Source organism: Gambusia affinis, linkage group LG22 (assembly GCF_019740435.1).
Source record: "Gambusia affinis linkage group LG22, SWU_Gaff_1.0, whole genome shotgun sequence".
NCBI classification, from domain to species: Eukaryota; Metazoa; Chordata; class Actinopteri; order Cyprinodontiformes; family Poeciliidae; genus Gambusia; species Gambusia affinis.
The window spans coordinates 5,596,418-5,622,635 of record NC_057889.1 but is presented as its reverse complement, the minus strand read 5'-3'; the positions used below and the strand labels follow the sequence as shown (position 1 = coordinate 5,622,635).

General features: G+C 36.8%; 2 protein-coding genes across 5 annotated transcripts in view; one reads left to right on the top strand and one right to left on the bottom strand.

Annotated features, from left to right (window-relative positions):
- aven (apoptosis, caspase activation inhibitor) overlaps positions 1–26,218 on the top strand; it is a 50,101-nt gene that overhangs the window by 1,154 nt on the left and 22,729 nt on the right. Inside the window, exons 2-3 of one of the 2 annotated variants that reach the window (XM_044105742.1) lie at positions 5,606–5,789; positions 6,843–7,014. In XM_044105742.1, the coding sequence (XP_043961677.1) occupies positions 5,610–5,789; positions 6,843–7,014 (352 nt within the window). In that variant the 5' untranslated portion in view covers positions 5,606–5,609. Of the gene's footprint in view, positions 1–5,482; positions 5,790–6,842; positions 7,015–26,218 lie in introns of those variants that run through there. The other variant, XM_044105741.1, reaches the window with a different exon arrangement.
- Positions 1,179–26,161, bottom strand: chrm5b (cholinergic receptor, muscarinic 5b). Of its 3 annotated transcripts, none has more exons than XM_044105738.1 (2): positions 25,981–26,161; positions 1,179–4,997 (listed from the first exon to the last, which is right to left on the bottom strand). In XM_044105738.1, exon 2 carries the CDS (start codon positions 4,921–4,923, stop codon positions 3,442–3,444), a length of 1,482 nt encoding a protein of 493 aa, XP_043961673.1. In that variant the 5' UTR covers positions 4,924–4,997; positions 25,981–26,161; the 3' UTR covers positions 1,179–3,441. The 3 variants fall into 3 exon arrangements, with proteins under 3 accessions (XP_043961673.1, XP_043961672.1, XP_043961675.1); XM_044105737.1 differs by lacking the exon at positions 25,981–26,161 and adding an exon at positions 16,296–17,021; XM_044105740.1 differs by lacking the exon at positions 25,981–26,161 and adding an exon at positions 5,540–5,619.

Genomic DNA, 26,218 nt, shown 5'->3' with positions numbered 1-26,218 from the left:
ATAAGATAAGTTCTCAAAAGCCAGAAACAGAACAGAAGAAAACATCACCAAACCCAGTGTACAAAATTTACATTTAATATTCACCGGTGTGAAACTTAAAATATTCTGGTAAATATAATCTTTATACATAATAAATCAGATTAATTGTTATTTACTGTATTTTCGGTTGAGGAATGGAGCAATTCTCTAAAACTTAGCAACAGTCATTTTGAATGCATATGAAAAGTTTAACATTAAAACCAATGTGCATCTGTACAAAAACCTTACAGAACAGTATAAAATAAAACTTCAGATTGGGAAATTTAAACATTTAAGTATATAAATTATAAATAAACAGTAACAATGGCTATTTTTCAAATTCAGTCTCCCTGTTTTAACAATCTAATTGATGAAACTGCAGAATAAACAAACACTACTGCCATCTATAGTTTGTACATTTATAAACACAAGTCCATATTGCTGCTCACTAAAGTCAAATTGTTACAGATCACTGTTTTTATATTCTAATTTTAATTCAAAGACATTCTTGATCTTGATGTGGCCTGAAATGAAAATGAGACTCATATAATGAGTCTAATAATTCATCACTCTGAGAAAGTTTTCTTAGTCATCCAGAATATTCTCCAAAATTACTTAAAAGACAAGAAACAGTGAAGAAGCTGAATGAATTTCTGTCTTCTTTATTCTCTACATCAGGAGTGTCGAACTCATTTTGGTTTTGGGCCAAATCCAGATCATGAATGCTCTTAAAGGGCCGGTTGAGCCAGAATGTATTTATAAAACATGTTAACAAACTGTTAAAATATCCGTGAATCCTTAAAATTAAATATTATTATTGAACATCTTTTCAATCCCTCCAGGATTTTCTGATTCTTTTTGTGATTTTTTGCAATAAAAAAATCAAATTGTTTGTGGTACTAATTTGGAAATATTTGAAATATTATATTTATTTATGATGGTAAATGCGACTTTTTATAACTCGCTGTATACATCATGGACTATAATCTGACATCAGTTAATGCTGAGGCAACTGTTTAGAAGAAGTAAAAAAGGTTTTGACAATTTTTGGAGAAAAATCTGCAATAAACTCCCAATTATTAGTGCAAAAAAAGTGCAGGGATTTGTTGACTTTATGTGAATTTCCATAATAATTCTCAAGAAACTGGAGGAACTGATTGATATAATTTGGCAGTAAACAGATACAAACTGCATTGATTTGATTGATAACATTATATTTAAGCATGATGGGCCGGATTTGGCCCACAGGCCTCGAGTTTGACACCTGTGCTCTACATGTCTGGATTTATGAATAGGATTCCATGGTAAAATCTTTTTTATTTTAAAGACACATCCAGGCTTGAATAAAATCTCCTAAAACTAGATGGAAGAATGTTTTCTGGTCTGATGAAACCAGAAAATAAACACCTGGGCCACAAATTGAAAAGGTACACAAATTAGGAACAAAACAGACACAGTGAAGCATGGTGGTGGCAGCGTCATGCTCTGGGGTTGCCTTTATTAATACTTAAAAAAATGTTTTGTTGTGCATAAAATTAACAGCTGGAATAAGAGTTTTTTTAGGATCAGTGGATGCCACTTTCATTTTTTAAATATTAAGTTACTTTAAAGTTAAATTGTACAGAATTTTTTAAATATAAAATAAAGTCAAAAAAGCTTTATTTTGGTTTCATATCACAAAAACCTGGCTGGTTTTTGCACACCTTTGAGAACTATAGTGTAATTATTTGCAATTTTTGACATTTAAATACACAAAGTTTATTTTCTTCTATCTTAATTTGAGAAAAAGTGACTGAACTCCTTTTTTTTTTAAAGTCACAGTCACAGATACCTCACATCCCCCTTGTTGATAAAGTCATATTTAGAATTTTATTCAGAAGACATAACTAACAGCTGAGTTGTCAGTCTCAAAACAAAATACTTTTCCAGATAAAACACATCAAGAACCAGCAAGAAAAGAAATACTGGAAATGCAAGTAGCATTAGCAGCAATAAGCAAGTGAATGAAGGGTAATCTCGTAATAAGAAAGCACAAATTAATGTGGCCGGATGAAGAATAAGGAAATTTTTCAGATGCGTCACAATAAAAATTACATCTTCTCAAATCAACCTGTGTATCTGAATCTGCATGGGAAAAGATCAGTACAATGCAACAAATACAATGACATTAACAGCTGTCATAAACTAGCACTTCAAGCTTTTTGCACTTTTGTAGCTTTTGCTGGACCCAGAAACACAGATTGAAAACAACACCTAGAAAAGATACACTGAATTATTTTAATTTAATCAGCTTTTCTTGCTGTGAATAGTGGCGGCATCATTAACCACCATGGTACACAAATGACAAATTCTTCATTCTGAGATTTGGAGGCATCATCATCTGAAGCCATATGTTTCAAGAAACATTTTGGTTCCTTGATGCGTTCACATCGGCTCTTTTATACAAAAGTGTTTGAAAATCCGAGGTATGTTCATTCAGGGTAACTTTTGTAAAGCCTTTAACTCCTTCTAAATACACACATATACTGGAAAAAAATGTGCAAAAAGCCTTAAAATAAATCCATCTTTTACTGCAGTAGTATACTCACACAATTAAAAATTGAGAAGGAGAAGAAATGTATAGGTCTGGAAAAAATGCACTGACCCCCATTGAAAACCTCCTGGTTATTCCTCCAAATATGAATTTCTAAACTCTTTCTGAGTTAAAACATTAGTATTGTTGTTTCTAAATTAATATGAGCTTGTTTTTATTTTATTATTTGAGGTCTGAAAGCACTGTGTATTTTTCATTATTTTGACCATTTCTCATATTCTGCAAATAAATACTAAATTTTTGCTTGAATTTCTGAAACATTTTGTTAGTGGTAGGACTAAATCAGATGTGCTATACTTGTAAGCACTCCAACAATTTAAAGTGGCGGAGGCTTGTTTCTCTTATACCTTGATGCAAGGCAGGCCATCTTGACATATTTGAAATTACCAGATTTTTTAAAGCTAAAACATGTAGTCTCTATCAGAAAAAAAATTTAAATAGTTTAGAAGCAGATTAATAATCGAAATCATCCATGGCAGAATTGGTGGAAAAAAAAGTTCATGAGACACAAAATCAACCTCAACCTCCAGACCTAAATTAAGAGACTAAACTGATTAGATTTTCCTCTTTTTCCTCTTGAACTTTGTGAAATTCTCAATGCAAATTCTCAGTGTTTGCTACTGCTATAAAAGATAGTTTTTTTTACACATCTTTCTCTTTGTAGGGTGCTTATCTACTTTAATATGCTGAGTAAACTTTCCTTCCGGTCATTTTGACTTTTTCTCATTTACTACCAACATATATTAAATACAAAGACCACCACACTGCAAATGAATACTAGCAAATATCAACACTCCGTCATGTGGGGATAAAAAGCATTAACCACCACATCAGTTCATTTTGTTGTTGCCTCGCCTCCTCTTCCTCCACTGGCAGAGCAGGAGCATGCGGAAGGTCTTCTGGAAGGTCTTGTTGCACAGAGCGTAGCACATCGGGTTGACGGTGCTGTTGACGTAGCACAGCCAGTAGCCCAAGTGCCAAAGGGACGTAGGGATGCACTTGGAGCAGAACGCGGAGATGAGAACCATGATGTTGTACGGCGTCCATGTGAGAATGAAGGCCAGGAGGATGGCGCTGAGGGTTTGGGCTGCCTTCTTCTCCTTCACAAGCACCATCCTCTTTCTCTTGGTGATCCTGTTCTTCATGGCGGAGTCTATGGGCTTAGAAGCCATGGAGGATGAAGAGATAGACGGCTTTTTGACCGGCTGCTCTGGGTCTGGAGGGCACGGTTTTGGACTTGGTGGATTGTAATTTTTACCCTTTGAGCAACCTTTGAACTTGTAAGAAATTAAGCTTTTATGTCTCTTCTTCTGAGGAGTGGAACAACACTCTTCCTCTGGATTATCTGGAACCTCCCCGTTCTTGTTACTCTGTCCCGTCTGCTGCTCTTTGAATGATCCTTGTGGGGTTTCCATTGAAACCCGATGCTCCTCCTCTGATGATGATGTATAGCTGTTGAAAGAAGTGATCTGATCTGCTTTCACCCATGCTTCATCTGACCTACTGGTCATTTTAGTTACGTTACTTTGAGTAGACGAAGACCAGGAGGCCTGACTCTGGTCTCTTCTCTCTCTGGGGAAATGAAAACAAGACCGAATCATTGTCTTCTGTGGTTTATTCGCCTCTGGGACATTCCCAGTTGTGAGTCCTTGAAGCTCTGCAAGGTCTTTTGTCCGTTTTTGCGTCTCCTTGTAGATCCTCCAGTAGAGGATGGTCATAATTGACACTGGGATGTAGAAAGCAGCAATTGCCGTTCCAAACGTGATCACGGGCTCGGTTAAAAACTGGATTTCGCACTCGTCATGAGGAACAGTTCTCCTTCCTACAAAGTACTGCCAGCATAGAATGGGTGGCGCCCAAAGGACAAAAGAGACCAGCCAAGCTAGCCCAATCATAATGGCGGCTCTCTTCGGTGTCCTCTTTGCCCTGTAAGTCAGTGGCCTTGTGATGGAGAAGTATCTGTCAAAGCTGATCACTAGCAAGTTCATGACTGAGGCATTGCTGGCCACATAATCCACTGCCAGCCAGAGGTCACAGGCAATGTTCCCCAAGGGCCATTTGTCCATCAGTATGTACATGGTGTACAAGTTCATGGACAGCACTCCTATGATGAGGTCAGCAAAGGCCAAACTAAGCAGGTAGTAGTTGTTCACGGTCTTAAGCTGGCTATTTACTTTGAATGAGAGCAACACCAGTATGTTTCCGACTATAGTTATCAGACTGACGATGGCTGACACTGTAGCGATGGCTATGACCTCCAAGAGGCTGTAGGGAACTGTGTTATTGCTTGAAGTGCTGTTATGGACATCCATTGTCTTCTGTTATTAGTTTTTCCTTAATAGTAGTCAGTCTTCTCTTTGTGTCCCCATCAAGACGAGGTGGCAGCCTAAAATAAAACAAAAACAACAATGTTGAGACATTAACATAGAAATATATGATAAAACGCTTAATTAATCATCAAGAACTTTTTTTAAAATTACTTTTTAGTGATTTTAGAGATAAAAGTAGCTCATTTTTAAACCGATTCAGATTTTTAAACTGTGTTTTTGTGTTCAGAAAAGTCTAGTTGGGGTTGCATTTAAGGTGGAAAGCGTTCAACCGCAGTCTTACTCTGACTATCCTCAAGCCATAAAAGTACTAGTATTGTGATTTTTCATGTGCGAAATCAATTAACATATTGAACACATTACCAACTTTTGTTGTTTTCAAAGTTGCTATAATAAAAACACTTTACTTTTTTAAAAACAATTTTATAGTTTGTTTTCGCAATATCCATTTTATTTTTACTTCTTAATAAGCTTCTTATTAAACTTTATATATATATATATTTATGTATTTAACTCTGAAGAGAATATTCATTGCAATAATAATAATTAAAAAAAAACCTCAACCGGAGACATTTTTACGGGACATATTTTGCGGCAGTACCTCTTAGGCGGTGCCACCCGCTAAAGTGTCCGACACTCGGTAAACAACAACTGTTATGGAAGGTAGAGTCATGCGAGGCAGGGGATGCGGCTGGAGGAGAGGCGGCCGGGGTGGACACGACGGCGACGGCCATAACAGTGAGCACAGAGGCCGGGGGAGAGGCGGCCAACACCGCGGCAGAGGCAGGCGAGACCACCGGGGACGCGGGCGCGGCGGACGCTACCACGCTGCAGCAGACTTTCCCCAGGAGGTGAGAACCGCTACACCAAACTTCGTTGAAAAATATTAAAACTCTTATTTTTTGTCAATGAGCCAACAAACTCTGTCCTAGATAACAGTTTAAGCTTAAAAATAAGGTTGTCTTCAATTCGGCATAGATTGGAGTTTAGTTGCTTAAGTCCTGCATGTTTTAGATGTTCCCTTGTTCAACACACATGAATTGAATGAATGTTTCATTACGAGGCCACTGCACAAGTTCAAACATGTCGAACTTGCTGTTCAGACAGCTGTATTGGAGCATGGACACATCTAAAATATGCAGGACACGGACTTTTGAGAACTGTTGCCTTTAAATAATTTTAATGTTAATGTGCGACACTGTAAACACTTTTACTGCCTTTTACAAGGAACGTGCAGAACCTTAGCCTTTGAAATTACACCTAACTTCCTCCAAGATGTTGAGTCATGTGACGTTTCTAACAGAATTAGAGGAGACACAATAGGGGCCCCTTGATTGCAATCATAGAAATAAGTTTTGTTACTTGGGGCTTCTTGATTGCAATCATAAAAATCTCCCTGGTGCATCCATGCCTGCCGTGTGGTGTTTAATGACATGGCTGGGGGCGAGAATGGGCATCCTTTAGCTTGACTTAAAAGAAAGAAGGAAAATTGACTTTCACTTGTTTCCAGAGAATCATTAGTGGAATAACTCTGCAGACGAACAGGAAGAGTCCTGACTCCAACAAATTTAATGAGTCCACTGTTGACATTGCATGCTGTTCATCTTTTAACAGTAAGCATTGCTTACAGTTGTGAATTACAGGAAGTACTTGCAGTCAAAAGTGTGGTTTATTATAAAAGAATGATTTGAACAGATAAAATTTGATTAGTATCTTAATTTCTGTCTTAAAACCATAAACATTTCTCATTTGATTAAACGAAAAAAATGTTCAAAAATATAATCGGTTCAAGTTTCATGATTGTTTTGAAGGAACACTACAATAATAATTCCTTTTTTTTCCATTTGTCTTTTATTTTAGGTATTTTTTCCATATGATCTCACTTCTGATTTGTTTTCCGTTAGCACCAAGACGAGGGGGAGAACCTTGACGATGAAAACAACAGGACGGCGGTGTTCTCCAGAAGAAAACTGGAGTCCAACTGGGACCGTTACGAGGCGTCGGAGAGGATGGAGGAAGACGACGGCACGCCGTCTCAGAGAGGAACCGACTTCCATGTGCTGCTGGAGTCAGCGGGTAAGAGCAGATCCACTTTTGTTTTACTTTCTACTCTTTCTGCTCCAATATCTCAGACTGTTCACTGATGTTGCCGCTGATTACTTTGAGAAAATCTGTTGTTGAATATCCCTGATAGTCTTTGTTTTCTAATTGGCTATGTTGTGTTGCTCTGTGTGGGTTCTCGTGTCGGCTATGCTGCCTAGACGACTGCTTTGTTTTGTTTGGACCCCCTGGACTCTTTGATTTTGTTAATTATTTACTGCAAATGATAAAAAAAAAATGTACAGTGCTTGTTCATTGAAATCGAGCTAACAATGGTGGTGCCATTATTCTTACAGTGGGAGGAAATAATTACTATATTTGTTTTTGATTTTGTTGCAGAAATTCTCTAAATCTGTCATGTTGCCACTTGAAATGTCAAAGCTTCAGCTTCCTTCACAGATTTTCTCTGCAGGCTGGTTGGATCACTCCACAAACTAAATGTGTTTTTTAAAAATACTTTTAAAAATGAATTAAGTAAAGGGCCATATTAAATATATAAAACAAATATTTGAAAATCTCTTGTCTGTACAGTTGGTACAGAAAGTATTCAGATCTCTTTAAAATTTTCACAGTTTGTTTCATTGTAGCCATTTGCTAAAACAAAAAAAGTTCAGATTATTTTTCATGAACGTACATTCAGCATCCCACCTCGACAGAAAAATACAGAAATGTAGAAATTTTAGCAAATTTATAAAAAGAGAAACACTGAAATATCACACCTACAATGTCAAATAACTCTCAGGTCAATCAGAGCCCTAAAGCGTAAAAGGAAAAGCCAAATCTAACAAGTCATAACATCTAGGTAAAATATAGTACCATAAATCACTAGTTACTGGTATTTAAGTGAGTTTATCAGTTTATCTTCTGAAATTTGTTCATATTATCTATACAACTAGATCTATACAACTAGATAAATAAATTTCTGTGTTTTTGGACCCACTGATACTGGGGTCCAAGGAAAACACTAACTTTTTACCTTCTTCACTCAGTAATGCCATCCACACTCAAGATGTTTGTTAGTAGTTTGACCTAGTTGTGCTCTCACTGATGGGGGGGAAAAACTGCCTATTTTTCCACCTGCAACCAAATCAAGCAAATTCCTGCTTCTTCAGATCAGCTGCTTGAAAAGGAAACTTTTAATTAAAACTGTTTTTCTATTAATTTGTTTTAGAATTAATCTGCTAATTAAAACAGTTGTTTAATTGTGTCCTAGATTAATATTATCTTTATTTAGATTAAAATGAAAGTATCATAAAAACTGGAGACTGTTATTTTAATCAGCAGGTAATTATTAATGATTATCCATAATCCATGTGTCAAACTCAAGGCCCGAGGGCCGAATCAGGCCCGCCATAGCTTTTTATGTGGTCCTCTACATTCTAGACTAAACACTAAGTGAGCTTAAATGTTATGTTATCAATCACATCAGTGCAGTTTTCATCTGTTTACTGTTAAATTATGTAAATCGGCATCTCCAGTGTCTTGAGAATTATTGTGGAAATTCATGCAAAATCAACAAATCTCTGCCCTTTTTTGCACTAATTTGGAGTTTATTGCAGATTTTTCTCAAAAATTGTCAAAAACTTTTTACTTGTACTAAACAGCTGCCTCAGCTTGAATTGATGTCAGATTGTAGTCCATGATCTGGACAGACACTTGCCATCATAAATAAGGACAAACATGGCAAATATTTCCCAATTAGTACCGCAAACATTTTTGTAAGAAAATTATAAAAAGAATCACAAAATCCTGGAGGGACTGAAAAGATGTTCAATAATATTATTTAATTTAAAGAAGTCATTGATGTTTTAACAGTTTAACAGGTTTTTATCGATACATTCTGGCACAACCAGCCCTTTAAGAACATTCATGATCTGGATTTGGCCCAAAACCAAGATGAGTTTGGTATCCCTCCCATCGTCCTTCCATATCTGAGTCACGTTTATCTTGTAGAAAATTCCAGAATCAGTATAGAAGGACCGATTACTTCTCTTCTTCTTGGTCTGCACGCTAGGTTGAAGGCCGTGACCTTCAACCTCTGCCTGCTTTCATACTTTCATTTTGTGCTTCTCATTTTCACGGATGCAATTTTGTTGCATTTTTCTGATGTTTTGCACTTGGAAGCCCGAAACGGTTTTCTCGCTTTCAGGCTGGATCTTTACTGTTTGTGTCATCTCCGACAGAACTACTGACGATTTCTCTGCCTCAGAAATCCCAATCAGTGGGGCCTGTGGGAGCTGCCATCGGTTTGCTCGAGTTGTTTGTGTTTTCTCTTTGGCATGTGGAAGATTTTTTTTGACTGCTAAAAGTCTAATCATTTAATTTTTAGTAATGCTGGTTGACTTATTTTGCAGCGTTTCCAGTCAAATCTTACAGTGAGATGAAAGATTTAAATGCATCAGAAGTTGATGCTAAATAGTGATTTTTAGTAATTGCAAGGGGGGAAAAAACACTTTTTAAGCATTTCAACAGAAACTCAAAATTGTGAATTAAATCTAAACAATTCATTTGTCTAAAATATCATCATATGATGTCCCTACCAAGCTTTTGTTTTTTCTTTCCAACAGCCGAATAATTTTTCATGATGGATTAAAATTAAACAGCCTGTTTCATAATCCATTTAGCCTTCTTGTTGTCTCGCTCTCCAAGCAGCCAACGGCTTCTCTTATGAGTAATTCTGATATTTGCAAAACAATTTCCACACCTCTGTTTGCTTAGCACACATCTTTATGTGCTGCAGTCTTTCTTTTCTCTCTGTCAACATCAAAATATCTCCAGAGGACACAGAGAGCTAACAGACTGCCTGCCTGTCTGTTCTGGCAACTGGCTCACTTCATAAAAATGAGATGAAACAATTTGCAGCAAACACTTTTTGAAGTACAGACTTCTAAACATAATTAACTTACTTGTGCTGGTTTCTTTAAACAGCAGTTTAATAAGAGGCTTCTGATCTTACAGCATTGGATTATATTTATATCTGCTTCTTAAAATGAATTGGAAAAACTTCTCATGGTGTTTCCTGCAACATGCAGCATTATAATAAATGTCCAAAAGACCTTAAAGACCAATTTGCGTAAGATTAAACCTTTCAGAATGAAATGCTTTGACAAATAAAAGTCTATAGGCACTTTAGGTAAATAAACTAACCATCCAATTGGTAGTTTAAAGCATTGGTGTATCAGCATCTTTCTGGCTGTTGCAATGTAAATGTAAAGTTGCTCTTTTAAGTTTTTTTGACTCATCTTCCTTGCCTCTGTGTTTTGTTGGATTAGTCATGGCACATACAGCAAGAGGCTGCTGCTCTCTAGAGGAGACATAATTGTACGTGGGCGGTAATGCTTTCACAAGTTGTTTTCTTTTATTTCGCCATATGATATGACCAAAAATAACCAAAAAAAACAAAAACTGGAATCTACAAAACACCTTTCCACTGTCACCTATTGGCTGGAGCTACTATAGATTACATATTATGCTTCTACTTTCTGCTGTAAAGTAAAATCTGGCGAGAATGTAACAGAAGTATTTGGAGACTTTCTGTATTTCGGGAGAGGAATGGCCTGCGGGAATGTTTCTCACCATTTTGTAATATATCTCATAAGGCTTGCGAATTTTAAAAATCTCAGGGCAGAAAGGTTGAAAGCAGAGCTCTGCTGACGGCGATGGTGGAGGCGTTGGAAAGGAGTTTCATTATAGGAAGCTTTTTCAACATTTTAATCAACAAGCTGAAGTATTTTATCGTTTGTTGCTCAGCAGAATGCCAAATTCTGCAAAATGAGAGCTTTAGAGATTCAGTTGAAATTCAGTTTTTTTGACAAGAGTCTTACACCTAACTCATATTTCTAGGATCAGTTTATTACATTTTATCAACTCTGAACGGAATACATAAGGACCGGATGTCGCCATTCCTCTTTTCAGATGACTCTTATGCAACCCGTTCTTGAGGTTTGCTGTTGCTGAATATTTAAATCTTTGATAACGTATCAAGATCAGCACTCCCTGCCTGTTTTTAAAGACATTATTAATGCAAATTAGCCACAAGGTATTCCAGGTTATGCAAAAGTAGCAACAGTGTATTACAGGTCTCCCTTGTGAAAAAGGTAAAATATCTCAATGGGACTAACCTGATTAAATAAATAAAATATAATTTTGATTTCATAAAAAAATTATGGCAGTTTTAAGTTGGACATATGGAGTTTTAATATGTTGCATATGAACAATGTGGCTCCTGGAAACTATTGTGGTCATATTTTAAGAACGATTCTTTTGTTTTATTGGAAGGACACAAAGTCATGTTGACTCCACAGAGATGTTCAGTCGCCGTTTTTATTCTCAGTCAAGTTTTTTATTCCAAGTCTGAGCCAATCATCCACTTTGAAAATATAACTGTTCACATTATTGAAACATAAACAGACTGATAAATGAGATTTTGGTTCAATTTTACTTTTCATGCTTCTGTTAGACAACATGATGGGTAAAAGAGTCCAAAAAGTGTCACAAAATTTCCCAGTCTATAGAACACGTCTGTCAAACTCGAGGTCCGTGGGCCAAATTTGGCCCGCTACAGCTTTTTATGTGGCCCTCCAGAGTCTAGACTAAACACTAAGTGAGCTTAAATATTATGCTATCAATGAACTCAATGCAGTTTTTATCTGTTTACTACCAAATTATATCAATCAGTTCCTCCAGTTTCTTGAGAAAATCAACAAATCCCCGCACTTTTTGCGTTAATACATAATTGGGAGTTTATTGCAGATTATTCTCAAAAATTGTCAAGAACTTACTTGTACTAAACAGGTGCCTCAGCTTTTATTGATGTCAGATTATAGTCCATGATCTATTCAGCGAGTAATAAAAAGTCTTTGATTTCTGTTGCAAAAGAATCACAAGATCCTGAAGTGTCTGAAAAGATGTTCAGTAATATTATTTAATTTTAAGGATTCATTGATATCTTAACAGTTTTTGAACAGGTTTTATCTACACATTCTGGCAAAACCAGCCCTTTAAGAGCATTCATGATCTGGATTTGGCCCAAAATGAAAATTATTTTAACACCGCTGCTATAGAAATTGAGCTCATGTTGGAGTAGCTCTGCTTCGTTACTTTTAATTTGTTCTTTTTAAATACTTTTGATTCTTGTTTTTGTTTTGTTTTTTTGTTCAAGCGTTGTTTTTTCTTCTGGTTTGGATGCTGTGCAGCTGAAAGGATTTTACTTTCAGGCAGTTGTTAAGATGTGTAACCATGGCAACAATGCGTTTTTTCCTACTCTTTTTTTTTTTTTTTTTTTTTTTTTTTATACAAGTGAGAGCTTCTGATTAGCATCTCAAAAATTCAAATGACACCTGAACTAGAACCTCAATTCCCTGAGGAGTTGAAACTGGAGCTTCATGAATGTAGAGCAGGGAGAGAAAGAGGAAGTTCAAACCATCTTATGGAGGTGGGTTAGCAGTGCTTTCCAACTACTGATGATGTCAGAGGCTTCTTCAGAATTGTTGTGACACTGACTGCTACTGGAGAGCCTCCTTTAATGAATTACGACAACTTTTAATCTCCATTTTCTAATATATAAAGTAGTTTTGAATTTGATTGAATTAAAACAAAGCTATTAACATTTATTAGTCGGCAAAAGGTTACAAAGCCAGTTAAGGTTCATGATTCCACAATAAATAAGAGACTCTACAAAAACTGCATCTGTGAGAGTTTGAAGGAAAAAATTAAAATTAAAAATACATTTTCAGAGAAGTAAAAGCTTAAAGCTTCTCATGTATTGAGTCTGTTATAGCTGATCTTAGCAGTTTAAAACAACTTGTACTTTTTCAGTCGACTAGGATAATTATACTTCCTGTTAGTCAAGTCTACAATCTTACCTTTGTTAATTTGGCACAATTTTTTTCAGCCGTACATCTGTACGTTTGTGTAGATCTACTATTTATCTAAAAAGATTACGAGAGCTAGGAGATCTAGAAAATAGGGGAACATAATGTCTTTGATACTAATTGTTGCGCAATTGACGCAAGGTTCAAATGTTCACTTTTGCTCGAAGTTACTCCAAATAAAAACCTAATGATCGGCTGAAAAAACAGAACCAATCACAACTGTTTTGTGAAATTAAGACACCTCCCAGTGTGGTCTTTCCCTTTTATATGAGCATTTGAGGTTAGCTATTAGCATTTACCACTCACTACATTTTCAAAGAGCTTTGTGCTGTCACCTGTAACTTCTGTCAACAGCCAAAACATTTTCTGGGGGTTTTCAACAGTTTTAGGGCAATTTTGACGTGCTGAATCCAAAAATCATGTTGGTTTTGCTCCATCAGGTCAAAACTTTCTGAACTATGGAGCAACATGAGCATCAAAATGATTGACTGGTTCTCACATATGGATCGGTGTCCTGAGAATCTGGGATCAATGTTCAGGAATTATTTACTTAGAATAAGCATCTATATATTACTAAAAGTTAATTTTAAGTTAGCATTGTCTTATTTCAGGTTTACTTAGATATTTGCACTAGAAACTAGACCAAAAATACTTGTTAAGATCTTTTTGCACTGAAGCTACATATTATAGTTCCAGTATTTTTCTAACCACTATTACCGTAAAATCTGCATTTTACTGTGTGGCATTGGGAAAAATGACATAAAATTATGTAAGCAAACTGTTTGCTTTAAATTCAAGGTCAGGTGCATTTCAGATTTTAAGACCTCATTGAATGCTTTCATGCATCATCGATGTGTTTTTTAAAACCCATCCCGGCTGGATTTAGTGAACGTTTTGTGTCCTCCGTGGAACAAGGCAAAGGATATTTTTCAAGGTTGAAAACTTGATTAAATATTTCCAGGAAGATTTTCATCACCTGGTTAATTTTGGTTTGCACCGTTTTTTTTATTTTTTATTCATGACGTTCTGTTTGTTTGTCATCAGTGTTCCTGCGATGCTGGGGGTTGATTGTGTCGTCGCTGAAATCGGTGCACATGGTGCCATCCCGATATTATGAGTCTGTAAGACTTGGGGAAATTGCTGCCCAGTTATTTTCATCCTGACGCTGTAATCCATCCGCACACATTAACTCGAGGATCAATTCTCCTCCCCCGCAGCCGTAGTTTACCGAGGCCGCTAATGGGCACCTATCAAGGCTCAATCATAATGAAACAAAAGGAAATCGCATTACGGCGTCACTGATTTGGCCAACTGGATCGTCAAACACAAGGACGATTTCCTAACTGAGACAAATATTCCCAATCATGTTGTTAATTAAGGTTTTCCAGTTTGGTTAAGGATACGACTGAACAGGTTGGGCTCAAAGCGGAGGAATGATTGCAGTCGTTCAATTAGAGGTTGGACGAAAATAGGAAGTGAATCATTGCAGGTGTTTGGTCCGTTTGTCTCCAAGTACTGACATGTGGAACAACCCGCTGAACAATCTGTGGAGTTGTTTAAAAATAGTCACCATTTTGAGAGGAAGTCATTTTTTTTACAAAACCCAGAAAAAATCCAAACCTGATTTGAATTCATAGCTGTTGCCTTTAGATCAGCGATGTCCTGAATGCTCTTAACGGGCCGGTTGTGCCAGAATGTATCAATAAAACCTGTTCACAAACTGTTAAAATATCAATGAATAATTGAAATGAAATATTATTGAACATCTTTTCAGTTCCTCCAGGATTTTGTGATTCGTTTAGTGATTTTTTTGGAATAAAAATCACTAAAAGTGTTTCTGGCAGTAATTTGAAAATATTTGCAATATTTGCACTTATTTATGACTGTAAATGTGACTTTTTATTACTCGCTGTACAGATCATGGATTATAATCTGACACCAATTAAAGATGAGGCAGCTGCTTAGTACAAGTAAAAAAGATTTTGACAATTTTTGACAAAAATCTGCAATAAACTCAAGATTGTTAGCTCAAGTTGTTGATTTTGCATGAATTTTCATGATAATTCTCAAGAATCTGGAGGGACTGATTGATATAATTTGGCAGTAAATTGATAAAAACTACATTGGTTTGATTGCTAAAATAATATTTAAGCACACTTAGTATTTAGTCTAGAATCTAGAGGACCACATAAAAAATTTGGCGGGCCGGATTTGGCCCACGGGCCTCGAGTTTGACACCTGTGCTTTGAATGTTTTTGATTGAGAAAGTGTAGCAGAAAAAAGTAGTAGTAGTGAAAGTTAATGTTTGATCTTACTATTAGTTCTATAGTAAATCTTGTGGATTTATTAGTTTTAAATATGATAGTTAACAATTAGCTTGTATAAATCTAGTATTTTTAACAGATTTCCTGTTTAAAGGGAGTTGTTTCTCTCCACTGTTTCCATATGCACAACAAGATGAAGTTGATTTCACCAGGATTGTTTTATGTGTTTAAGGTGGATTTGTTAGTTTTGTTGGTAATTATACATATATTTAATAAAAAATATAAATCAAGGTCAAAGCCACCTACTCTGATTAGGATCCTATAATTCTTTTATTTTTTTGTATTTAAAAGTCATCCCTCTATTAAAGAAGAGGGATGGCATTTTTTTCCTCTTAGACATTTACAAAAAAATAAAATATTGGTATGTTGGAGCAAGAAAAACCGGAGCTGTCATTAGTCTGCAAAAACTGTATCGGTTCATTTACAAAACTATCAGGGTAAATATTAGATCTTTAAAAATATATATATGCAGATTTTGAACAGTTTCTAAGAGCTGAAGGGAATCTTTAGGTTTTGTATGTTGAGTCAGAAAAGCAGCTCATTTTTAATTTTAAATCCAAGTGTAAAGTGAGCTGCGAATTTTATTAAAAATAATCAGTTTAAGGAAATCTGGGTTTCTTCAGGAGTATAATTTTATTCATTTATTCACAAAACGTACTGCAATTTAGAAAAATTATCTAGTATCATAATTTGATATAAATTTTTATTTTTGTGCAACAACATTTCATAATGAGCAGAATATTTTTTCCTCTTCCTTTCCCCTGAAAGTCTAATTTTGGGGGTCTTAAACATGTTCTGCTTTTAGTTTAAGGAACTGTTCATTCTTGAATTATCTCAAATTTATTCTGTACGTAATATTATTCAGCAGTTTGGGTAAGTTAAGCATTGATTAAATAACCTTTTGTTGCATGAGAAAATGCAGTTTCCCTTCCAAGTTGAATGAAAGTTCACATATTTTATATGCATTTACGATACAGCAATTAAAAGTGAATGCTGTTGGAAGTCTGCTCCTTCAGACGCTGCTCTCATATTCATCACTTCAAATAGAACATGTACTCACCACGGCGCTCCAGAACAAAATGGGCGTTTGACCAAGTCTTAATTTTCTTTCCCTCCCTCCTCCTTCTGTCTGGCAGCGATCACTCAGTCTCTTCTCCCCGCGGTGCGAGTCATTTCTCCTCTCAAAGCGTTCGCCTCGTACCTTTCCTGGCTGACTCTCCCCTCCCCTGCTCACTCCTGCACACTTTTTCCCTCTGCGCTCTCCTCTCCAACGAGGTGAAAAACACACTTATCAAATACAGGTAGGTCGCCACGCCATCTCTCATCCTCACCAGTTGCTAAGAACAGAGCACTTTAATGCAAACAAGTTTGTCAGGATCGTACGAGTTCTGCATCCTGTAGCTTTTTTTTTTTTTCCTCTTTAAGTCGAGGTGGCAGAAGCAACAGCTGTTGAGTATCTGCGTGACAAAACCAGCCGTGGTTTTTCGAAGCCCCTGCCCAGATCTCGCGCCCGAAAACGCAAATTACCAAGAAGGACTTCTGGTTCCTGGGAGCAATAGTCACAGTTCACCGACCGAGCCCTCTCCAGATCTGCGTTTTGGAGAATCGGCCGTAGTTTGCGTAAAGTTTCTCCAGCTGGAATTAAAGTGAAGACAAAGTGTTAATCCTCAAGGCTGCACAGGATGAATCGCTTTTTGTCACCTCACTGCTGCTTGGATGCCGATTCAGCCGTGAGCTGCTGTTGCATGACATTCCCTTGTAGATGGACCTCTCATGCTGCTTCAGAGCCCCGAGCAACACGCGAAAGAGGAGGAGGTGGTGGAGGAGTAGGATGAAACGGAGAGGGGAGGAGCTGATGTGGGTGTCTGTCGTGCTTCAGGAAAATCTGAATGTTGATGCAATGAAGGAGCAGCAATTCTTTATGCTCTCATATGCTCTCCTTCAATTTAACTTTCTTTAGAAGGATGGCAGTTATTGTTTTATGTTAAAACCATAATTATTTAAAATGATTCCTTAGAAAGTTTTGGTGCGGTTTGGACAAGAACGTTAAATTTATTTTACCTTCCTGATGAAGCTAGCAGTTAAATTAACTAAAATGTAAGCTGTTTTATAAAAAATAACCTAAAATCTGCAATTATTTGTGCTTTAACAAACACTGTGTAACAAAATACAAAATTTATGACACTATAAAACATAAGAAACTCAGGCTGCAACTAACAATTATTTTAGTAAAAGATTATTCTGCAATGCAAAAACACATAAAAATAATTTACTTATTTTAAGTAAATAATTTCTTAATATTGATTAAGAAGTTCTTGTTCCATTGGCAGATTATTTTACTTGTAACAAGGTATTTTTTCCATGTTATAGGTTAATTTCTCTGCCAATGGAACAAGTACTTTATTAATAAAAAAATTATTTACTGAAACAAGTGCGTTTATCTTGCTGAAAAGTTTTATGTTCACTGGTTCACAAAGATTTTCTGGCCCTATGGACCACCATAAAATCCCCCCTAAAAACACACAAAAAAATCAACTGGGTACCCACATCGTTCAACCAGACATAAAGCTAAACACATATTTTGTTTTCAAACTCCACTGAAGTTTATTACACACTTCAGGTTGCAACAAAACAAATTACAAACCATCTTTACAGTGAAAAACACTTTTGTATAACTGGTTTTATTTTATTTTTATTTTTCATTCACTCCCCAAACCCCTGCGCCCCACACTTTGGGAACCACTGCATTACAGGGATGTTTCTTCATCCCTGTAAGAAACACAGCAAGTGATTTATTGTGTTGCAGACAGAATATCATATTTTGAGCGTTTGTCTTTTAATCGTCTGCGTCTCTGAAGCGAACATGTTCCCACATAAATAAACAGACTAGCTTATTTATTTACTAAAACCTGCAATGCCTCCTCTGCTCTTTCTGGTGCTGATTCTTTGAAATGCAACCGCATAACGGTCAGAGTTTTAGAGCTGTGAAAACCTGCATTAGTTGGAATAATGCAACGCAATGCTGTGATGCAGAGTTGAACACGCCAGCAAATAGATCATATATACTTTTTTTTTTCCCCAAAAAAAATATTGGTCAATCAATAAAAATATACAGGACAGTTGGTGTCCAATCACTCTGGGCAAATTATTGATCTGCAGATTCTGAAATTTTGATACTTGAAATATAATAACCCAGTAAATATTACACTCACTGATATTGATATATTTGTGCAGCTCAGAGAGGAAAAATTTAGGAAAGCAAACGCTTAGTCATGCAGATTCATCTATTAAATTATATTACGTTTTCAGCTGCAAACTGCTGTCATTGCTGCACAAAAAGTTTTGCAACTTGACATTTTTATGGCAGTAATAAATCTGTTCAACATTCAGAAAACATTACAAAATTAATGTTTATTAGTAACCCATATTTTACTCACTTACACATGCATTTATGTTTCTGATATTTGTATTGTTTTTTTCCAGTTTTTCCACATCCTGTTGAAGGATTTACTTGGTCATAGTTTAAGTAATGTACATAATAAGGCTGGACAAATAGGCTTAACCAGCCAGGCTGTCAGATGGTTGAAAAATGTTTCAGCGAATACAAATGGCCCGATCATGGTCACCAAGTCTCTGAATAACTAAGGGTGTTCCCCAGGGCTCAATGTTTGGACCACTTTTATTCAATATTTGTTCAGTAATGATGTCTGCAAAGATTTATTACGAGCTACCTATCATTTTTATGCAGATGATCATTTACAGCACTTGCAATTCTTTTGTGCAGACTTTTAAAACTCTTCAGTCGGCTTTTATTCAGGTTCAGTGGCATCAGATTCAGCTTAAGCTGGTTTTAAATGGAAACTAATCATTACCCGTAGTTATTCCAACAATGAAGACTATCAATAGGCCAGGAATTGAGATGGTCAACTCTTTTTGAGTACCTGGTTGTGACCATAGATGATACATTTTCCTTTAAGGAGCTCACTATTGTTTCTAAATTAAAGTTGAAATTGAGTTACGTTTTCAGAAACAAGACCTGTTTTACTCAAGTCTGAAATCTCATGAGATTCTCTTTTGGACTTTGGTGAATTGTTTATGAATTAACCTGAACAATATCTGAAGAAACTGGACTATCTGGTTAAATAAAGGAAGTTATTACTAAATACATGTCCTTATGAATCATTGTGAATCAAAAATACTCAGAGGTTGTTTGAATTCAGGAAGCATTTTCCACTCTATAGAGAAACCCTTAGGGACTTTTGTTAATGCCGTTAGCACTCACTAAATATATAAATACAAGAAATGACATCATACTTCACAGCAGCAAAGAAGATGAATAGGTAGTTGATGTTATTTTCGTCTTATATTTGGGTTCATAGATATTTATAGGCATCACGCTTTTTCTTTGTGGACTGTCTTGGTTCTCTGTCTGGGAAATGGAGTCAGTCCTTGTGGTTTTCCCACATGTACTTCCCTTAAGGTCAATAAAATCATAACTAATTATGATTAGGCGTCAGATTGTTTTAGTTTTTAGAAAGTATTCCAGTAGGCATGTGGGCTGCATTTGTCTGATAGGTCATTAGGACTTGCATATAAGCTCTAATTGTTGGATTTTGTAAATTGGGCATCTGTAAAGTAGCAGGATGTGTCTGAAAAACGGTTATTTAATCGGGTACATGTCACTTTCACTGACCTGGTCCTCATTTGCCTTCTGAACAACTTTAATTCTTTTGTGGCATAGATTCAGGTGACCAAGTTCCTCGAATGTTGGTCTGTTTTGACCACAACCCAAAAATAATCCAAGAATTTTCAGTCTGAAGCAGGATTCTACGTCTTTCTTCTCAAAATGTGTAATGATTGTACTCAAAACTTCTCCTCCCGCTCACACTTAGTCTTAGAAAATCTTTTCTTGCAAAACTTTCTCCTCGCTTGTTGGTGGAATTTGAGATAAAAAATAATTGTACTTAAAAATATGCAGTTTCTGAGTATTTCAGAAACTTTTGACCTTCTGAGACAATCTTGTGTGGACAAAAAACCCTTATTGATGGAAGACGTTAGAGTGCAACAAGCAAACAGGTTCAAGACAACAGTAAGGCAACAACAGCTCAAACTTGAAGCAGAAAGGCTGCAGCAGCAGAAAAAATAAGTTGAAGGAGATACAGTTGAAATTTCATTGTTCAGAAACAAAGCTTTGTTTGAAACAAAGCTGAATACTGAATACTCGGACTATAGTTTCTTTCGCCAGTAGATTGTACGCAATTATATCAGAGCAATGCTTTGTAATACCGTTTAATCTTCAAAACCTGAGCCAGTTATTTAAAAAAAAACTAAACGGTACGTTTCATACAATAAAAAAGCTCAACAAATTAGTCATTTAATGATGCGCTTCCCAGCCTCAATTAACGATAATTGCTTTGTGTACTTCACACCTCCCACACTGCTTGTCTTCTGGTAAGTAACAATAGCAGCACCGATAATTGCGACGCATAAACCTTTCCACCAGCAGCGCGGTCTCAGCCGTCTCTCCAAATATTTTTAGCTTTTTATCAACTCAGGCTTCTCATTAGCTGTGGCCAACCAAACGTAAAATTCCTCATCAGTCAGACAAACATCAAACAGTCTGCAGACAACTTTCTGCAAACGGACAATCGTGTCATTAGTTACCCGGGACGTCAAGCACCGTCTCAAGGAGCTGTAGCTACTTTGGGATACTTTCATGATAATCTGTCTGATGTGGGGAATACATTATTAACTCGATTGATTGGATTGTCTTTTAGACGTAATCTGGAATATGAAAGTAAGTCTGAAGCAAACTAGATGAATGGCAGCTATTAAGGCTTAAGAAGAAGGAGATTAAATTATTTGTTTTTCAGTTTTATCATTTGAAAACCCAGATTTATAGAAAAACACTGAGGGAAAGATGGAAGTATGAGCGGGCTGTTTGGGATAATTGCTGTTGACTTGATGACCCGGGCCTTCTGACCCGCATCTGACAGCATGACCCATCTGGGTGGGCAGACAAGGATTTTAAATTACATGGAAACATTGCTCTTTCTCATGCTTCATTAAAAAATCTCAAACTTACATCTTCTACTCTTGAAGAATAGACTCTGAATCCCTTGTCTGCTTATATTAGTCTCTTAAGTTTTGTAATGCTGGGATTTGAAAACGCCTCTTCCCTGCGAATTTACGATCTCAACTTGATTTTCTTGATGCAACTAAACGGTGGTTGCTGTTTTTAGCTGCAGCATGACATTGAAATATGCAGAGCCAAGATCGTCATTGTTTGAGTTGGAAATGTAATTTTTACACAGACACTCAGCTGTCAGCAATTTGCCGTGATTCCCTGCTTGTATAAACTTGTTTGACCTGGCAAGTGAACCAACGCAGAAGGTGGAGGTAAAGGACACGAAAACCAAACAGGACGGAGGAGCAGAGCCAGCTGTTGGCACAGATACTCTGTTCATTTTACTGAGAATCAAATCAAATTTTATTTGAATATCACATTTCAGCAACAAGGCTTTATATCATAAAATACACAGTCAACATCTGAACATTACTGAACAATTAAAAATCATGCAGTGTAGTGTGAACTATTGCATCAGGTATTCGATGTGCCATCTTCTCTGTTTAAATCTAATGATTACTGAAGGGCAATATGGTAAACAGATTTCATAATCTGCACTCTTTTGGTTGAATGCAGTATTTATTTACACTTTGGTGTTTTTATTCAAGTACATTTTTTGTCAATGGAGACTGAAAATCCAATTTATTTTTGTTTTTGGTTGTTTTATTTATTTTTAATTTTTCCCATTTTTTAATTTTTCCCAGAGTTTTTGCGGCGCTAGTGGCTCGTATTTTTTGCGACAGTAGGCAGACAGGAAAGAGGGTGAGGAGAGGTGGAAGACATGCGGCAAAAGTCGCTGGGACCGGGAGTCGAACCCGTGACGTCCGCGTCGAGCACCAAGGCCTCAAGGGGGCGTGCTAACCCCCTGAGCCACCACAGCACGCCCCTGTTTTGTTTATTTTATCAGTTCTGGTGTTAAGTGTTCTTTTGAAAATAAAGTGTATCTATCTTTGGAAGGAAATCAGATGCATTATTATGTCATTTCCATTAAATCAGTGTAAAAAAAGTCTTCAAACAATATTATCGTTTATCACAATAATTTTTGAGACAATTAATCGCTCAGCAAAATTTGTTATTGTGACAGGCCTAGTTTAGATAATCCTGATCTCCTCCAGCTTCTCCCTGAGCTACTATTGCTGCCTGAAGAAATGCAACGCTCCCGACCAAAAACAACAGGGTCTTAGCGCTGCCAATCACCTTATGTACTCGCTTCTAAATGTGCCATTGACGGAGAAACAACTTATGGTGCATTCACACCAAATCGCAGCTATCGCTTCGCGATTTGAAGCGTTTAAGCGTTTGAGGCGCGGCTGACGCTGTAGTCAAAAAAAGCCAAACTTTCGCCGCTCAATGCGGAGCGTCAACCAATCAGTAGTGGTGCATTTGCCAGTATGATCTCAGAAAAAAAAACAACTGGAGGATAATGGTCGCTGTTTGCTCTTGTCCTATAATCTTGACCAATCAAGTTATGACTACAGAGACAGGAATAGCAAGGACCTTGCTTGGAAAAAAATCAGTGAGGAAGTTGGAGTAAATATTTTTCCGTATTTGAGCTACCCAAATCCGTCCAGCTAAAACATTGACTCATATCGAGCCATGTTGAGCCACATTAAATAGATGTTAAATAAACGTTAAAGGTGTTTACTTAGACAAAATATGCAGGAGACGGTGGAAGAGTTTGAGGGACATGTAAGCCAAGGAGTTTCCTCTCCAGGCCCGACTAGCGCGATTTTGACGCGTCTACAGCAAAATGCTAACGTCTGACTTCAAAATGCACATGCATCAAACTTTAAGCATCTGACATGTTTTTGACATGCAAAACGCGTTTGTTGTGAACGCAGCATCACTGTTAAAGGAAAACAGTTTATCTGCTGTTAGTGGTCAACAGCAGAGGACATGATTGACAGCGCTAAGACCCTCCTCCTAGCTCTGATTGGTTGTTCTGTCTCATACTGTCACAACACATGGATAGTTTTACCAAATACGTAAAAAGAATATATCTTTATAAAAGTTACATACTGCAGCTTTAAGTCCAAAGTTGTGTTGCCGTTCATGTTTTGCAGAGGTAAAATTCAGTTCCATAAATTATAAGAATTTCCCTAAAATTTGTAGAATCTTAGGATTCTTTGAGGAAATGGGCCGTGATGGGTGCATCTGTATTATCATTCCAGACAGGAAGAAAACATCACTTGAAGAACCTGCCTAGCAAGTGGCGGGTTTTTTCAGCGGAAAAAACATCCTTGGATTGCGTGTTTGCGTATCTGGGAAGACGGTGAACGATCCTATATGTCCTGTAGGCGTGCCTTTACAGAGTTTAACTGTGTAGCGTTTGGTTTGACTCAGCCAGACCGCAGCATCACGCTCACTCAGGAGAAGTGTCGGTGTCTCTTAGTTCAGGGAAACGGTGAAGACACCAACCTGTGTGACCGGTCTGGATGTGGTGCTTAAACTTCTGACTCTTCGTGTTTGTCACGTTCCATCCAGACACTCTTTGTTTGAATTTGGTACTTATTTAAGGCGGACCTCAGATCTTCATTTAAATGCCTGAAAGCGTTTTCTACTCATCTTCCTCTGTCCTTTTGTGTCCATATTTGTTTTTGAAGGTAGACATGAGTAACATTTATATTTAAATATTTCACCTTATAATCAGGTATATTCCCAAATCAGTCACATAGACGCTGGTAAAATAGATGAAAAACTTTAACATTGTCTGGGCTTTGTATCGGATCAGGACTTTCTATTTTTAACATCTTCCTGAAAGTGCATTTATGTTTTGTATCACTGTCATGTTCCAGTTTAAAATTCTGCTTCAGCTTAATTATTATTTTTTTAATAGATTATGTAGGATTTTCTCAAACACCCTCTGATACACTGTAAAATTCACAGTTGACTCTGTTACCTGGTTTCATTTCATTTAATTAACTTATTTCAAACAGGTTTTTGAAAACAAGAAAACAAGTAATCAGTAAGACAAGAAAAACCAGGAACAAAATAATTAGCGTACCACTACTTTTGTGTTTGAAAGGCATAGGAAGGAGTGAACACTTATTTAGTCCTACCCCGTATCTCAGTTTAATGAAGTATGAGGAGCTATGCAGCAAACATGAAGTTTTATTTATACAGTTCTATGTCAAAGATTTTTAGCTCTTACATTTACTAAATAAAAAAACAAGACTTTCATTTTCACACTGATTGAAAATAAAGAAAGAGTCAAATGTTTTTTTGATGCATGCCCCATTCCTTTGTCAGTTTCCTTCTCTACGCTGAGTTTGAAGTGTAGCCAAAAAATTATTTTGCTGTCCAACTGTAGAGCAGCGATGTCAAACTAATTTTCTTTTGGGCCAAATCCAGCTCATGAATGCTCTTAAAGGGCCGGTTGGCTGTGCCACAGTGTGTTGGCCGTGCAGCAGACATGCAGACCTCGCTGCCTGACGCTTCCTGGAGGTGAATCTCTGAGTCACTGGGAGTCAATTGCTGCTGATCAACTATGTGATCAAAGCCTTTCGGTCACTCTGATTGTTTTGTCTGCGGATCTTTTCGATGGAAGAATGGAGACGGTTTTGCGTTGAGTGCAACAGAACAGTTCAAATTTCTCCTATCGCGTGTCTGCATGGAGCCTTTCTTTCAATATCGTCATGGTTTTCATACATTGGCTTCATTTCTTATTAAATATTTTGTGGCATTATCCTGAATTTGTTTAACAGAAGTCATTTAATGGGGCATTGATTGTGCAGAAAAATGTTAGATTCTCAGATACAGAGTAACATATTAATATAGAAATAATCAATTCAGAGGATATATAGTGGTACAGTAACTTAACCTGCTAACCAGCGGCACCAAAATCACCAAAACGCCTGAAATAAGCAGACCAGAATCAAAACATCTGCTGCACTTAAACCCTTTGGAGCGAAAGCAAAAGTTTGGACTCTGTGAAGATATCATTCTAAATTTGTAATCTTTGCTGTCAAAGATACAAAAAGTAAATAATTTTTTAGTTTGTGACACATAAGATTAATGTTTTGAGCTGGAAAACAAATGAAAATGTAGATTGATGTTTTGTCTACTTGTAGTAAGTTTTCTGGGCGTGTTTTTGTACGTTGGTGTGCAGAATAATCAAAACTGGCAGACATACAACTCCTCTATGCTTCAACATACACCAGTGATGATTCAGAAGTCAGAGGGATTGTCAGTTATATGCAAATTCACTGATAGTATGACTGAAACTCGGTTATTGACAAATAAACCCAATGGAATAGTGATTACACCATTGTGCATTGCAAACATAAAACCTGAGAAATGCTGATGTGCAAAATGAGTTGTGAATGTGAAAGTTATTTTAAAAACAAAAGCACTCTGCTCCCCCCTCAACACGTTGTTACAGCAGGCAGGTAAGAATGACGTATTAGAGCAGATACTACAGTGCAGTGAAAGCTCCAGTCCTACTATTTAACACCTTCCCTTCTCCCAAACTAACCACAATACAGTATAAATCACCCAACAGTAGTAACCACTGCCAGACACTATCACGGTGTTATTTCTATGTAGTTGAGCATGTGAAGCGCACTTATCCGAGCGGCATATAAACAAAGACGAGCTGAGAATGAAAATCCGCGCTTACTTGCAGATGAGATTATTTCCTTCTGTCAGCAGCTGCTGTTCATTCCTGGGATTCTGCCGCCATAAATCCAGTGGAATCAGTGAAGTCCTCTAATGAATTACAACCCACTCTGGTGAGGCATTTTACCACTTCATTGAGGAAATATGTCCTGCTTTACTTGTTCTGAGACGCTTTCGCTGGGAAAACCTTCTCTGAAGACTAATGAAGAGTCTTAAGTTGTTTTATAGACTCTGACTTC